This window comes from Arachis stenosperma, chromosome 9, assembly GCF_014773155.1.
Source record: "Arachis stenosperma cultivar V10309 chromosome 9, arast.V10309.gnm1.PFL2, whole genome shotgun sequence".
NCBI lineage: Eukaryota > Viridiplantae > Streptophyta > Magnoliopsida > Fabales > Fabaceae > Arachis > Arachis stenosperma.
Window position 1 is genome coordinate 8,689,896 of NC_080385.1, and position 14,047 is coordinate 8,703,942.

At 29.0% G+C, this 14,047-nt stretch overlaps 1 protein-coding gene across 1 annotated transcript; it reads left to right on the top strand.

The window, feature by feature from the left end:
• Positions 1-1,098: 1,098 nt before the first annotated feature.
• LOC130949003 (probable phospholipid-transporting ATPase 4) lies at positions 1,099-8,655 on the top strand. Its single transcript, XM_057877845.1, has 9 exons — positions 1,099-2,855; positions 4,051-4,161; positions 4,248-4,524; positions 5,236-5,418; positions 5,543-5,752; positions 5,848-5,973; positions 6,751-6,849; positions 6,926-7,117; positions 7,960-8,655. The coding sequence occupies exons 1-9, from the start codon at positions 1,099-1,101 to the stop codon at positions 8,653-8,655; spliced, it is 3,651 nt and encodes a 1,216-aa protein (XP_057733828.1).
• The last annotated feature ends 5,392 nt before the right edge of the window (positions 8,656-14,047 follow it).

Sequence of the window (14,047 nt, forward strand, 5' to 3'; positions counted from 1 at the left end):
TAAATTGAAATTAGATTTAGTATAAATGATATTTATAATAGTGATAAAAAATTATAAAAATTAAATTTTATACATTCAGAATTATTATTTTTTATTATGAGGATTCTTTTTAAAAATAATTAATAATAAATAATTAACTATATACTACGTGTACATAAAAAATTAATTACTAAATTAATTGTATAATATATATATTAAAATATAAAATATTTACTAAAATTAAATTAAATAATATATATTTATAGATGAATACCTAATAACTTATTTGATAAAATAATATAAAAAATATTAAATTTATAAATAAAGGTGCCCTCTTAAAAGTCAATACACAACTCCAATAAAATATTTCCGTTAGTTAGTCCTTTAATATTTGGTTAGTTCGTTATCTCGGTTATTTTAGTTATTTAGTTTCACCTGCTGGTAGTACTCAGTTTAGGGAGCTGTCACGTAGGACAATGCGAGTCCCAAACTAATTAAGAGAACAACACGTGTTTTTAGATTCTAGAGTTTTCAAAACACAACCAAAATAAGGTGTTAAAATTTGTAACAATCAGAAAACAAAAATAGTTGCAATGTTCAGAGAGACAAAAGAAAGAAAAGATAAACGTCATAGAGAAGAGAAAGGAGGCCCAGAAACTTGCTGCCATCTGAGAAATTAAGGAAAACAGAGAAGAAAGGAAGAAAACAAAGATACAGACAGAGACAGAGAGCCAGAGAGAAGAAAGAGACAGTGCGCATAGTCTCTTTCTTTCTCTTTCATCGTAAAACCCTGGCCATATTTCTTAGTTTGCATGGATTATGGATACGTTCCTTGACATGAATAAGCCAACTCCCATTTGGTGCGCTCGCTTTTCTTATTTATCAAGTTTCCCTCATTTTCGTGTATGAGATCTTTCTGTTTTTCATCATATTGGAATAATGTTACAATGAATTTTCTTTTAATATTATCGATCATTTTTGACGTCATTCTTATGCTTTTACAATGAATTTGTCTCATATATCAATTCTTAAACATTATTACTTTTTTCTTTGTTATTTCTTCCCCTTTATGTCAGGCTTTAATTGGGAACAGAGCGGGCGTGTTCATTATTTGGGTAAATGGCACACAAGAGAATAAGAGAACGGCTTCGAAGAAGCGCACTTTACACGTTTGCATGTCTCGGAAACCGTGCAACAGAAGATGACCAACCTCACGCGCTTCACGGCGCGGGATACACACGCACCGTGCATTGCAACCAGCCACACCTTCATGAAATCAAACCCCCTTACTATTGCAAGAACGACATTTCTACAACCAAATACAATGTTATCACGTTTCTTCCAACCGCACTCTTTGAACAATTCAGAAGGGTCGCTAACATTTACTTTCTTTTAGCGGCACTTCTCTCTGTTTTCCCAATCTCTCCTTTTAGCCCAATAAGCATGATCGCGCCTTTGGCGTTTGTAGTGGGGCTTAGTATGGCCAAGGAAGCATTGGAAGATTCTAGAAGGTTCCTTCAGGATGTCACGGTTAATAACCGGAAAGTGAATCACCATACCGGAAACGGTGTTTTTGAACCCAAGGCATGGAAGGATATTAGGGTTGGTGATGTTGTTAAAGTAGAAAAAGATGAATTCTTCCCTGCGGATCTTCTTTTCTTGTCATCAAGCTATGAGGATGGGATCTGTTACGTTGAGACAATGAATTTAGATGGCGAAACGAATCTAAAGGTGAAAAGATCTTTGGAAGCTACCTTGGGTCTTGATAGTGATGAAACTTTTAAGGATTTTACTGGAACGATTCAAGGTGAAGATCCGAATCCGAGTTTATACACTTTCGTTGGGAACTTTGATTATGAACGACAGGTTTATCCTCTTGATCCGAGTCAAATTCTGCTCCGTGATTCTAAGCTTAGAAACACTGATCACATTTATGGAGTTGTGATTTTCACTGGTCATGACACGAAAGTGATGCAGAATTCAACACGTTCTCCTTCGAAAAGAAGCACCATTGAAAAAAAGATGGATTTAATCATATACATTCTCTTCGCTGTTCTTGTTATCATATCGGTTGTGAGTTCCGTAGGGTTCATGATAAAGACGAAGTACAAGGCACCGAACTGGTGGTTCTTGAGGCCTGATAACATTGAAGTTCAGTATGATCCACAGAAGCTTGGATTGGCTGGGTTGAGTCATTTGGTAACTGCACTGATTCTCTATGGATACTTGATTCCAATCTCGCTTTACGTTTCGATTGAGATTGTGAAGGTTTTACAAGCAAGCTTTATTAACCAAGATATTCACATGTACGATGAAGAAACTGGGACTGCAGCTGATGCAAGAACTTCGAATTTGAATGAAGAGTTGGGTCAAGTTGACACCATTCTTTCTGATAAAACTGGAACGTTGACATGCAACCAGATGGACTTTTTGAAATGCTCCATTGCTGGTGTTGCGTACGGTGTTCGTGCAAGCGATGTTGAAGTCGCTGCGGCGAAGCAAATGGCATCGGAGGTTGACAAAGATGGAGAGGAGAGTGATGTTAATGAGAATTATAGTAGTTCAGAGAGTGGCGGTTCAAAAAGGCCTCCAATAAAAGGGTTTGGTTTTGAGGATGATCGTTTGATGAATGGAAACTGGGTGAAAGAGGCTAACGTTGATGACCTTTTGTTGTTTTTTCGAATATTGGCGGTTTGTCATACCGCCATTCCTGATTATAATGAAGTAACTGGGAGTTTTACATATGAAGCGGAGTCACCTGATGAAGGTGCTTTTCTTGCTGCAGCAAGAGAATTTGGGTTTGAGTTTTGTAGAAGGACTCAGTCAAGTGTTTTCATACGTGAAAAATATACTAATCCTGGACAAGTCGTTGAAAGGTGAGTCAGTATCTCTAGTGTTCTTCAACATTATTGTCTCTCTTTTTTGTTTATAACACTGATATTTTTGTCCCAAAAAGATTTAAATAGATTTAATATTGTTTGTGCCTTAATTACAAAAGAGATACTTAACAGTAAAAATGGTGAAAACTTACTTTCATTTAATTTCATATATGAAATTGATAATTAAAAAGTATTAAATAATTTAATATATTTAATTAAATTATTATCTAATAATTTTTAATTATTAATTTCATATAAAATTAACTATATTTAAATTTTTTAATACAAATACAACTAGATAAAATATGATTTTTATTCATAATATTTATAATTTTTTTATTCTTAACGTTTTTTATTTATATAAAAAATTATCCTTTAACTCCACCTGAAATGTTGGAAATAAAATTAAAAATGTTTATAATTTTGAAATAAATAAAAAATATTAAAGACACAATTGAATAAATTGAAAATATTAAGGAGACAAAATTAAAGAAAAATAAATATTATAGATATTTTTAAAAAATTATAATCTTACGAATAAAAATATATTTTATCTAAATATAATTGATAATATTAAAAAATATAATTCATAATTATTTTATTAATTTAATATTTATAATTATATATTTATTATATTTAATATTATTTAATTATTTTAATAATAATTAAATAATATAAAATCAAATTATTTTAAATACTTTTTATTATTTCTCAAATATTTGTTTAACGTAATAAACTAAACAACTAAAAACTCTAAATTCTAACATATACAATAAAAAATGTAATTAACTAAGCAAGTATTCTCAACTTGTTATTACTATGTTGGACTTCTTGTTTACCTATTTATTCATTAAATAAACTTTAATATCTTCTAACTTATATATTATTAAGTTTTCTCTTACTTTTTTAAAATCACAACAATGAAAAATTTACTCATACTAAGAGAGCAAATTATTTAATTAATAATATTTTTACTATAAACACTAACGATATTAAGTATTTCACCTATATTTATTATTCGAACAATATTAAATTTATTTAAAATCTTTTAAGATAATAATATGCTATTTTAAAAATAAAAAAAAACTGAGACTTCACTTAAATATTAATAGTTAATAATTAAAACATTAATTGATCTCTTTCTATAATTTCTTTTAACAAGGTTTTTTTTTTTTTTTTCGTTACGTTGCAGAGAATTTAAACTCTTGAATTTGCTTGATTTCTCTAGTAAAAGAAAACGTATGTCAGTGATTGTGAGAGATGAAGAAGGAAACATTATTCTTATGTGTAAGGGGGCTGACAGGTTAGTTTATAGAGCATGTTATGCATGTTATTCCTTTCTAATATTATTCTTTTAGTGGTGATGATGACATGAATTGTTTTATGTAGTATCATATTTGATCGTTTGGCAAAGAATGGAAAAAAGTATTTGGAGTCTACAACTAGACATTTAAATGAATATGGAGAAGCCGGGTTGCGAACACTAGCCTTGTCTTATAAAAGGCTTGATGAGGAAGAATACTCTGCCTGGAACAATGAGTTTCAGAAGGCTAAAACTTCTGTTGGCGTTGACAGAGAAGCAACACTTGAGCGCGTTTCAGAGATGATGGAAAAAGACTTGATTCTTGTTGGAGCTACCGCTGTGGAAGATAAGCTTCAAAAAGGGGTACTAATTCAATACTCATTCAAATTATCTAAAATATTCTATATTCATTTTACTAATCTAATTTTTTATGATTATTAAATTAGATTATATTTATAATAATAATTAAAATTATAAAAAATTATGTACACACTAAATTATTTACCAAATTAATTACTATATATGTATATAATATATGTGTTATTTTATTTATTTTAATGTGTATTTTATATTATAACATATATATTATATAATGCTGTGTTTGTTTTTAAGAATAGGATGAGATAAGATGATGAGAACAAGACATAATGAACAGAGATACAAAATTTTGTATTTTTGTATTTTATTTGTTAATAAATTAGAATAAATTATAAAAATTTGTTTATTTTTTATTTTTTATTGAAAACTTTTGAGGAAAAAATATAATAATAAAAAATTGAGAAAAATAATAAAAAAATAAAAAATAAGTTGTATTCCTTATTAGTATTTCTGTGTTCTTTCTATCAGGATAGATATAAAATATACTAATTCAAGATCTTTAGACACAATATCTATATTTATGTAGTAAAATACAATTTTATATCTCTATGTCTTTGTTTCAGTGTCCTATCCCTATAAACAAATGCAGTCAAGTGATTGATTTGATAGTTGATTTTTAATATACTAAAATTCTAATATATATTTGCTTCAAATAATTTTCATCCAAGTTCAAGTTTTTTTGTTTTAATTTCTTAGGTTCCCCAGTGCATTGACAAACTTGCCCAAGCGGGGCTTAAGATTTGGGTATTGACAGGGGATAAAATGGAAACAGCAATCAACATTGGATTTGCATGCAGTTTGCTACGACAGGGCATGAAGCAGATCTGTATAACTATTCCAAATTTAGATGCAATGCCGGCCAGTGATAGCACCAAAGAGGTACCTTAGCTTTATTTTTTTTGTTTCCAATTTAGATGAAGAGTTTTAATTTCGTCTCTTTTTAAGGGACTTAAGGGTTTCATCTGATGAAGATAGGCCTAGTTCTTTAATTTGACGCACGCAGGCCATCAAAGATAACATTTTGAACCAAATTACGAATGCATCACAAATGATAAAGCTAGAGAAGGATCCTCATGCTGCATTTGCATTAATTATTGATGGAAAAACTTTGACCTATGCTTTAGAAGATGATATGAAGCGCCTATTCCTTGCATTGGCCGTTGATTGTGCATCAGTCATATGCTGTCGTGTCTCTCCCAAGCAAAAGGCATTGGTATGTATGTATCTAAATTCATTTAATCTTTTATTTTCATAAATTAATTAAAGTCATTACTTAATTAATTTCATAAGCTTTAATTTGGTCATCAGGTAACAAGGTTAGTGAAAGAAGGAACCAAGAAGACCACATTAGCAATAGGTGATGGTGCAAATGATGTTGGCATGATTCAAGAAGCAGATATTGGTGTTGGAATCAGTGGGGTTGAAGGAATGCAGGTTAATTATAATAACTTTAAACGCTTCAAAATATTTATTAAAGAAGAACCTCTTACATAAAGATAAAAATATTTATTAAAGAAGAACCTCTTACATAAAGATAAAGATATTAAAAACGTTTTTTTTAAATATATTTTTTAATAATTAAATTTTAACACAAATAATAATATTATTTTTATTAAAATTATATCGGATAAATCAATTTAGTCGAAAAATTAATAAATAAAATTTTTAACCGTTTTAAATTAATATTTTTTTATAAAAATTGACTAAATATTTTTATTATAAAAAATAACTAAATACTCTTATTTTATATATATATATAATTTTTAAAAATTTTAAAAAGTTTTTATTATAAAATTTTTAAAAATTTTAAATCTTAACCTTGACTGCAAGAAATAAAGGATTAGAATTTAAAATTTTTAAAATTAATATATATAATAAAAGTATTTTAATTATTTTTTATAATAAGAGTATTATAGTCATTTTTTATAAAAAATAATATTAATTTAGACCAATTCAAGATTTGATTCACCATTTTTTCGTTAAATAATTTGTATGGCCTAATTTTAATAAAAATAATACGATTTAATCGATTATATGTGTTAAATTTTAATTATAAAAAAATAAAAAAAAACATTTTAGACGTGTTTATTTTAATGGCTTTTTACTAAAATGGGTTCAATATTCAGTGTAACATGTTCTCTCATTCTACAAATCTAAGACCTAAGACAAAAAATAAATACAAACTTGTTGGCTCATATAACTTGATTTCAGGCGGTGATGGCTAGTGACTTCGCTATTGCCCAGTTTCGGTTTTTAGAGAGACTTCTCGTGGTCCATGGACACTGGTGTTATAAGAGAATTGCACAAATGGTAATTTATTAACATTCATTTTTATCATTATTCTCACAAATCTGAACTAACTTGTTAATTGTTATTATGCATGCAGATATGTTATTTCTTCTACAAGAACATAGCATTTGGACTAACCATATTCTATTTTGAGGCCTTTACAAGCTTCTCTGGTCAATCAGTTTATGATGACTGGTACATGATATTGTTCAACGTTGTTCTAACATCCTTGCCTGTCATTTCACTTGGAGTTTTAGAACAAGATGTTCCATCAGAAGTTTGCTTACAGGTTTATCTATCTTTTCTCAATTTTTTTTTCACAAATGATTTTTCCTAAAAAAGTAGTATGTTAAGTAAAAACATGCAAATGTTAATATGCTAAAATAATTGCAGTTTTTTAAAAATTAATTTACTATTAAAAATAAAAAAATTAAGAAAAATAAAAAATAAAATTCTCTAAATTTTATTTTAACATAAACTATTAATATACAATATAATAAATAAAAAACATACATGTCTAAATAACAATAAATATAGTACTCTTTACTTCATAAACTTAATTTTATATCTAATACATTTATTTATGCAAGGATTTTTTTATTTTCAATTCTAAAAATCACATGGATCTATTTTTTATTATACTAAAGAAAAATTTTAAAAACTAATATTACCACTCAATACTACAACGACCAACATTTAATATAAAAAAACATTTGAATATTAAAAATAAAAATATTTAAAATATAATTAGAAGAAACATACATCAAAATTTAAAATCAATAAAAGCTCATCTTTAGTTTATACAAAACTTGTTTAGAAATCAATTATAATATTGATTAAAATTAATTATTATAATATAATAAAAATTTATATATAATTATCTTTATATGATTATATAAAATTATATATTAATTAAATTAAATAATTTAATATGTTTGATTAAATTATTATTATATCTCTCGACTATTAATTTCACAGGAATATTCACCTAATATAGTATTGGTTTCCTGAAGTTGTTCTATACTAAAATTCTACTTTGTATTGTACTAAAATTTTAAATTCATTGATGAGAATACCCTAACCACTTATTATTGATGAGTTGTTTAACTTGTTGTTGCTGTTTATTTGTAGTTTCCTGCACTGTATCAGCAAGGACCAACAAATTTATTCTTTGATTGGTATAGAATACTGGGATGGATGGCCAACGGTGTTTACTCCTCAATAACCATCTTTTTCTTTAACATCATAATCTTCTACGACCAAGCATTCCGGTCCGACGGTCAAACCGCCGATATGGCCGCCGTGGGCACCTCAATGTTCAGCAGCATCATTTGGGCCGTGAACTGCCAAATTGCCCTAACAATGAGCCACTTCACATGGGTTCAACATGTGTTTGTTTGGGGAAGCATAGCCACTTGGTACATCTTCCTCTTCTTATATGGTGCCCTTTCACCAACATACTCCAAGAATGCCTATAAAATATTGGTTGAATCTCTTGGGCCTGCACCCATTTATTGGATAGCAACGTTCTTGATATCAGTTTCTTGCTTCCTTCCATATCTAACTCACATAGCTATCCAAAGATGTTTCAATCCCATGGATCATCATATTATACAAGAGATTAAGTACTATAAGAAGGATATTGAAGATCGACACATGTGGAAGAGGGAGAGATCTAAGGCTAAACAAGAGACAAAGATTGGATTCACTGCAAGAGTTGATGCTAAGATAAGACAGATTAAAGAAAAGTTACACATAAAGCAACAGCAACAACAACAACATTCTACACTTACCAGTTCAACAACCCAATCACCCTCCTTATTGTAACACAATTTTGGGTAACTCTTTTTTAGGGACTTTTTATTAACCCATTCTAACTGTTTATATATATAAGTGATTTGTCAAACTGTGATGAACCAATTGATTAAGAGGATGGAGATCATTGTCCCAAGTTTTGTCTTGTTGTTTTGCTTACTAGCTAGAAGGTTACTTCTTTTTTTTTTTTAAATCTAAAGTAGTTAGGTGTTGGAAAATGGAAGCTAAATTTACAACAATCCTAGTTTTCAAATTAAGTTGATATATATAACTTTTTTAACAATAGGTTTATACTGTTGTAAATACCAGTTTTTTATTTAATAGGTCAAAAATTGTTATTAAAATTAAACCACTGTTATTTCTGGATGACATGAATGGTAATTTTAGAAAATGAGTTAATTTTAAAGATTGATTAATTTGTCACACAATTATTAATTATTAAAAGAAAAAGTCTAAGGACGAGTAATTTTTGTGTTTTGTGGTCATCACTTAACCATAAAAAAAAGTGAGTGATATTCCACCATTAGATATAATCTCACATCATTAAAAATATTATTGATGGTCAATTGATATTTACAAAACACAAAAGTTACTGCCCCTAATACTTCTCTAATTAAAAACCTCTCGTTACTAAGCAAATTTAGTTTTTTTTTAGTTCAACCAATTAAAGTTATATTTGGATGGTGGGTAAGTATGTTAATTGTAGTTAATAAATTTGTCTATTTAGTAAATTAATTTTTATAAAAATTTTTTAACAAGCGAACTCAACACAATAATGTAGCACAATAATGTAGAGAGACAAAGAACCAAGTCTCAAAAATTAACATCCAACAAATAAATAAATAGAAATTATTTTTAGTGTCATTTTTTGCATAGACATCAACAACCAAAGAGATTCAAACTACTCCACTTTTTATAGCTGAACAAAGATTTCTAAAAAATTTCTTGTACACCCGCTTCTTTATTATTAAAGATCCGTCCATTCCTTTCTAGCCAAACATTCCAAATAACGTCAAAAAAGCAGATGAGTCACTTGTTGCGCTTCTCTTTTCTGTTAACAACACCTATCCAACTCTCAAAATATTCTTTCATTGAACTCGGAGCAGACCACAACCTCCCAAAGTTAGATAGCCATTCACACCATACTTACCAAGTAAACTCACAACCAAAAAATAAGTGGTGAATATGTTCAATGTCTTTTTTACACAATATGCACATGTTATCACTATGTCTAATAATTCCCAGCCTATGTAATTTTTCTTTAGTATTAACTCTTTCTATTAAAGAAAACTAAATAAATAACTCCACTCATGGCGGAATCAAACATTTTCATATGGTTCTGGTAAAATTATAACTGGTGATATCCTCCGAGATTGTTTCTAACCATCACTTGCACAAAAGAGTTAGTTGAAAAAATGCATTTCTTGTCAAACTTCTATACAACTCTATCTTGTATATCATATGCTAGCTTTACAAGCCTTAAAGTCTCATGTAATTGATCCACTAAATCCAACTCCCATTGGTATAACTTTTGCCTCCACTGAAAGTTTCAAATCCGCTCTAACTCAGTCCAAAACCCATAATTCTTTGTGGCAGATCTTCTTTGGTTTGAAATAGAGAAGAGTCTCGAAAAACTCATCTTTAGCAAACCACTTTGTAACTGGACATCTTCTAAAAAACGAGTTCTCTTTCCATCACCCACCTCTATAGACAACTCAGCAATCATCTTTTTTCTCACATTACTATTCTTGAATTGCAACTGATAGATATCCTTCCATGGACCCCTTCTACTAGACAAAGTCTGAGCTGATAACATCACATTGGGGTTCAAGTTATAACAAGAGCATACAACCTTCTTCCATAATGGACACTCTTCTTTTGAAAAATGCCACCACCACTTGAAAAGGAGTGTTGTGTTCCTAACTACGACATCCCCCACCCCAACCCACCCAACTTTTTAGGAGTCTGAACCACTTTCTACTTAACCAGTGCCAATCCATTTCTACCTTCCTCCTTGCTTCATAGGAACTTTCGCTGTAATGAAATCAACTTTTTTGCCATTGACTTCGCCATCTTATATAGGCTCAAATAGTACATCGACAAGCTATTCAACACAGATTTAAAAAGGACTAATAACTTACCCGCTTTATTGAGCACTTTTGCCTTCCACAAGCTAAGTTTCTCCTCCACTTTATCAATTATCAGTTTTCAAGTCCTGACCAGTCTTGGGTTCGCTCTTATAGAAATTCCAAAATATCTGACTGGAAGGTTAGCCTCCTTAGATCCCAACAAGTTACACATGTTGAAAGTCCACTGCTGATCACAATTGATTAGGATTAAACTTGATTTATCGAAGTTGATACTTAACTCCAACATCACCTCAAAATATCTTAGCAACTTGGCATAGTTTCTAATGGTCTACTTCTCCGGTGGACAGAATAATATAGTGTCATCTGTAAACTGGAGATGTGACAACTCTATATTATCCTTGTCAACCAACAAAGGCGAAATACGTCTGTTTCTGACTGTCTCCCTTAACATCCTATGCAGAATATCAATAACAAGAACAAACAAAAAAAAGATAGTGGATCAACTTGTCTCAAACCCCCCTCCATCTTAAAAGGTTTAAATGGTGAGCCATTTATCAGAATCAACATAGAAGCAGTATTAATACACTCCTTCATCCATTCCTTTCACCTCCAATCAAAATCCATCTTTTGTAATATAATATTCACAAAGCTCCATTTTATTCGATCATAAGCCTTCTAAAAGTCTAATTTAATGATTGCCGCTTTTTTCTTTCTCATCTTTAACCATTGTACTGTTTCGCAAGCAATAAGTGCTTCATCATGTATTTTTCGACTCTTCACAAATATGCTCTAAATCGTCCTTACTAAATCTGGCATCGTCGATCTCATCTTTTTTATCATTATTTTAGAGATAATTTTATATACATGGTCTATTATATTAATCAATCAAAAATTCTTAATTTTTTTGGGTTCAATAAACTTAAGTATTAGGTTACCCACGTAATATTGAACAGAAGACTGATGACTGAAAGTTTGAATGTTATGTTAATGTGTTTAAGGATTAAATTAATGCTAATAAAATTGTTAGTGTGAATATATACCATAAACTCTTCTATTATGTAGATCATAAATTTCTCTTCAAAGATAGAGAGATTTTAGAAGTATATGAAATGAAAAACCTATCTACAATTCTACGTAACTACTGTGTTGGTCATGAAATAAAATTTAAAAGATAGAATAAGAAGTTTTAGCTAATAAATTTTCCAAAGATTTATTTAATAAGGTGAATCCTATAGAAATTGTGCTTAATTTATTAAAAAATAATAGATAATATTTACTAAATTTTAAATATTTAATTTTTTATTTTTTTAAAAAAGTTATTAAACGTTACAATAAAAAATACTATACGATTCACGGTATAAAATATAAATACATTGTTGTCTAACAATTATTGTTCTTTTAATTAGAAATTCTACTTTAGTGTAATCTTACCAAATATTTTTAACAAAATTTTTATTATAATATAAGATGATATTATCATGTATTTTAATTCTGATTTTTTATTTTAATAAATAAATTAATTATAATAATTATTGAGATAAATAATTTAAAAAATATTTGCCAACAAATTATAATTCAAATGGTATGATTGTAAAAAAATTTGTTTAAAAATATTTACCGAAATAAATATCATTCTCTTATCTCCTTTACAGTAATATAAACGAGATATATATATTTATAAATAATTAAATATATTTTTTAAAATAATAAAAAATATTCATATATTAAATTAGACTATAGACTGTTCATTTAAAATAAATACGTTAATACGTCTACTTTCTCTTAAACTACCTACTATTAATACGGTTATCTTTTTTCTAATTATTCACTTACTTCCATCTATTGACGATTTTTATTAGGATTTATATAAAAATTTGAAATTTTATTTGTTGTATGGGAATACATAAAAATTTGAAATATAATTTAAATAAGCTTATCCCAAAAAGAACTCAATGGAGATGGATTGATTAGTTGGATGATTCCATTAATGAATAAGAGCCAATCTCTGGTCGATCGAAAGAAAGATAATCGTGTTAATAGTGGGCAGTTTAACAATGCACTTATGTGCTTTTAAAATAAACGTGTTAACGTATTTATTTTAAATAGATAGTCCATCTTTTCTGTTATTTAAATTAGATTGTTTATCTTTTTTACTATTTGAAACATTCCATTTTTAAGAATTTGGTCCAATTTAAATCGAGTTAATACTCAAAATATCCCTTGAAATTTGCCCCAACTCAATTTAGCCCTCAAATTTTTAATTGACTCAAAGTGTACCCTAAAATTTTGACTCAGTGCCTCAATTTGTCCCTTACGTCGTTTTCCGTCACCGCATAGCTGACCTGGCAATTTTAAATGACACTTGGCACTCTCAAAACGACGTCGTTTAAGTTTTGGCGCCGAAAATATGTAGAAACGACGTCGTTTGACATGAGAAAGGGGTTAAATGAAAATCCAATCATTAACCACTTCAAAAGTGAAACCCCAATTGACCCTTCTTCTTCCTCCTCCTCCCCTCGTATACGTGTACCCTCAGAGAAGAATCATGGGTGTCGCTGTAACTGAGGTTTGAAACTTTTCTTATTTGTTTCTCCCCCTCCCCCCTCAATTGTGAAGACTAATTACCTGGGAGTCACCATCTCTTCAAAAACAAGTTAGTAACAAAATCTTTACTCTCAATAGCCCATGTTCTGTTTTTTGCAAAATATTGGTTGTGGTTTGTTTTTCAATTTTTTCGCTCTACTTTATCAATGAAACTTTAGGAGAATGTGGTTGATTATGGTTATTGATGATGATAGAGCTCTTGTACGCTAGGGGTTTAATTTTTTTGCATGTATGGGACTGTGATCAATTGAATCTTTCAATTTTTTGTCCGTTTAAACAGTCATTGATTCTTCATATTCCAATTTAAAATGACAATCTTACTCCTTCATATCTCATTTTAATTTAATTATCTGTCTAGTATTTTTCGGTTGAAATTACATATATTTATTTATTGGAGCAACCATTGTTAGAATAATTGTATTACTCCTTCATCAATTTAAAAAGACAATTGTATTATCTCCCTGTTTAGTTTAGTGTTTATGAGTTTTTTAATACTTGATAATAACAAAACAAGAAAAGTTGTTATTGTTGTAAGGCTTTTTTTTAGGCTACTCGATATACAGTAATATTGTTATATTTTCTAATAATTCAAGGTGAAAAAATATGTAGATTGTTTGTTATAGATTTTTAATCGATGCATTTAGCAGTCATAAAAATATTATTAGTAAGGTGAATGAAAATATGGAGAACAATTTTATGAAGTTGGGGAC

What these genes read in the sequence shown, in the direction of transcription:
- LOC130949003 (XM_057877845.1), top strand. Translation starts at nt 1,099, where the DNA reads ATGGCACACAAGAGAATAAGAGAACGGCTTCGAAGAAGCGCACTTTAC. An exon ending in CTCCCAAGCAAAAGGCATTG is followed by an intron (nt 5,753 to 5,847) that starts GTATGTATGTAT and finishes TTTGGTCATCAG; the next exon opens with GTAACAAGGTTAGTGAAAGA. An exon ending in GTGGGGTTGAAGGAATGCAG is followed by an intron (nt 5,974 to 6,750) that starts GTTAATTATAAT and finishes ACTTGATTTCAG; the next exon opens with GCGGTGATGGCTAGTGACTT.